Here is a 3,025-nt window from a genome sequence, read left to right on the forward strand (position 1 = left end):
GGGTGGGGGGGAGACGCGGGAGAGGGTGGGAGACCCTGCCGTGGACCGTCACGACTCATGAACGGTCAGCTCGTTCGTCGAAGCGCGTGCCTGCCCGCCCGCACACGTGCACACACATACACACACCTCCCCCCTCTTTCTCTCACTCTTTCTCCCTCTTACTCTCATATATATAGTCCAAACACACTCACACACACACACACACACACACACACACACAAACATGCACGCGCGTCTCTCACGTGATGGCCCGGTACTCCGCCATGTCTCCGGCCGGGGTGCTGGTGGCGTGTGCGTTCACGTAGCTCACGCGCTCGGGCGCGATGCCCGCATTGGCCAGGCCGCGCTCGATGCACAGCCGCACGCCTGCGGGCGTGGGGGCGGGAGCATGTGGATGAGTGCGGTTGGGTGCGTGCGCGTGCCTGTTCCCGTGTGTGCGCTGTGTGAGCTGGGAGGGGTGCATGTCAAAGAGGAATGAAAGTGGCCATGTGGAGCAATGTAGTGCCGGCCAGGCAATGCGTAATCGTTGAGCGGCTCCTCAACGTGGCTTTCCCTTGGCTGCAACCACCGCCCCCCCTCCCTCACGCCCTGCTCCCCCTGCCCTGGGCGCCGGGGCGCCAACGCATTAGAGCAAATTTGAGCCCTGCCCTGCACGCTCAAATTTGCCAACCCCTTGATCAGACCAGGCCCCATCAAACACAGGAGGGCATCCCCGTTCTTCATACCCACAACCCATTGTCCCTCCCTCCCTCCCTCCCTCCCTTCCCCTCTGTCGCTGTATCTCATCGACAATTGCACACAACAGGGCCCCCCAAGGGGCTAGTGCGCACCTCCGCCGTCTGGCAGGGGCTCTGTCATGTGGTGGGCATCACAGGTGAAGGCGCCGCCCAGGTACTCCCCTGGGGTTTCGGGGGCAGAGCAATGCAGCATTGTTTGGCTGTTGCGTTGGGGTGCATGGGGGGTTGAGTGTGGAGGGGCCAAGTCTGTGGGGCTGGCGATGGCTGGGAATGAGAGAGGCATGCGAGACTCTGCGGCGGAGCCGGAGCGGGGGCGCGCGCCGCTGGTGGGTCGTGGCGAGCGTCGCGGGCGCAGTGGGTGTGTGTGCGCGAGTTGCTGGGTCGCACCGTATATCCTGGCGCCGCGGGCCAGGGCATGGTTGAGCTCCTCAAGCACCAGGACGCCTTTGGGGGGCAGCGGGGAAAAGGGGAATGGGTTGAGGGACAAGCTTGCCTCGTTGTTGCTCTGCCGTGGAGCGCGGCTGGACCGACGGGAGGCTTGAGAACGGCGGCGGGGCGGCGGGGGCGCGGCCGGCGTCCCCGGTTGCTGCGGACCGGGCCGCAAGAGCTGTGCAGCGGGCGGCGTCGCGCGGCGTTCAGCGTTTTGGAGGCCTCCAGCCCGCCAGAAGGCCCGCCCTCTTGACAGCGGCCTGGGCATGCGCTGGTGCATGCATTCCCGCGACGGCCTCCGGGAAACGAGCGTGCACCCACCCGCGCCCTCTCCCATCACGAATCCGTCCCGGTTCTTGTCCCACGGCCGGCTGGCGGCCTGCGGCGCGTCGTTGCGCTTGGACAGGGCTTTGCACGCGATGAAGCCGCCGATGCCGCTGGGCAGCACCGCCGCGTCAGCAGAGCCTGGGAGAGGAGGGCAGGGGGCGGTGCAGCAGTGTTTGAGCGGGCGGGTCAGCCTCCTGCAGGCCACGCGAGACAGCCGTGCTTCACGCCGCGCCTGCTCGACTCCACTCACGCCCAAGCTGCCGGCACCGCATCGTTCAGTGCGGCGCATGCACGGCTGTACTTTTCTAGATGATAGCAACTTCCAGGGACCGACGGTGCCTCGCGAAGCACGATGGAATCCGCCGGCCCTAGGGGAAACTACCGACATGCCGGCTCGGCACACGCCATGTGCACTTACACATGTACACGCACACCTACACACGTCCATACGCACCACACACACACACACACGCTCGCGCGCGCGCGCAAACCCCTGACCCCGCGCACCAACCGCCCCGCCAGCCACACGCTCCACTCACACATCCTCGCCCGCCCCCCGAGCCACACCCACCGGCGAGCATCAGGTCCGCCTCCCCGCGCCGGATGTGGTCCGCCGCCGCCGTGATGCAGTAGTTGCCGGTCGCGCAGGCCGTGTTTATGGCGTAGTTCGGCCCCATGAAGCCAAGGTCCATTGCCAGCAGGGCGCCGCTCATGTTGGTGATCGCGAATGGGATGCAGAAGGGGTTCATTTTTCGGAAGCCTGGCGGGAAGAGCACGGCAGGTGGGGTTGGTTTGTGGTTATGCTTGTGTGTGGGGGCTCTGCGTGTGTGTGTGTGTGTGTGTGTGTGTGTGTGTGTGTGTTTGTACGGGGATTGACAGCAGTGCAAGGCAGGCATTATGAGAGGAGGGACTGACAAGGCGGTTTCGATCAGGGAGCATGCCTGCGCATGACTGTGCGGCGCGTAGGGCCGCGAAGGTCTTGGGGGCATGCAGGGCTTCGACAGGGTTGACGCTGCACGCACAACGCGCTCGGGAGGGGTGCCTCCCCCACCCCACCCCCTCCTGCCGGCCACCAGACCAGGCAGCCCCGGCTCACTCTGCGTCTCCAGGGCCTCCACGGCGGTGGCAAAGGTGGACATGCCGCCAAACGCGCTGCCGATCAGGATGCCGCACCTGGGGGTTGGAAAAGTGGGGCCGTGGGTGGTTCGGCCCAGGTGTCTGCAGCGGACGACCCCGCACGTCCCCTGCAGAGGTCGACGCGTTTGCCGGACCCCAGCCACGCACCTGTTCCCCACCCGCATGCACGAGTGCACTCACGAGTATGCTCATGCACACGCAGGCGCGCGCGCGCGCACACACACACACACACACACACACACTCGCGCGCGCGCATGCGCACACACGCACGCACACACCTACACATGCACGCACGCGAGCACCCACCAGCGCGCAAACACACTACTGTATCTGGTGCCCCTCATACCATCAGGAACCCCTCACACAGTCAGCCACCCCCCCCCCCCCCCCCCCCC

General features: G+C 66.0%; 1 protein-coding gene across 1 annotated transcript in view; it reads right to left on the bottom strand.

Moving 5' to 3' along the window:
- Positions 1-238: 238 nt before the first annotated feature.
- MNEG_12079 (3-oxoacyl-[acyl-carrier-protein (ACP)]synthase III) overlaps positions 239-3,025 on the bottom strand; it is a gene marked incomplete at both ends in the record, with an annotated part of 4,468 nt that continues 1,681 nt past the window's right edge. The window contains 6 exons of the mRNA XM_014039449.1: positions 239-366; positions 831-899; positions 1,125-1,181; positions 1,488-1,631; positions 2,065-2,253; positions 2,590-2,666. Of these exons, the coding sequence (XP_013894903.1) occupies positions 239-366; positions 831-899; positions 1,125-1,181; positions 1,488-1,631; positions 2,065-2,253; positions 2,590-2,666 (664 nt within the window). The remainder of the gene's footprint in view (positions 367-830; positions 900-1,124; positions 1,182-1,487; positions 1,632-2,064; positions 2,254-2,589; positions 2,667-3,025) is intronic.

The sequence above is a fragment of the Monoraphidium neglectum genome, assembly GCF_000611645.1.
Source record: "Monoraphidium neglectum strain SAG 48.87 unplaced genomic scaffold scaffold03052, whole genome shotgun sequence".
In the NCBI taxonomy this organism is placed as follows: Eukaryota; Viridiplantae; Chlorophyta; class Chlorophyceae; order Sphaeropleales; family Selenastraceae; genus Monoraphidium; species Monoraphidium neglectum.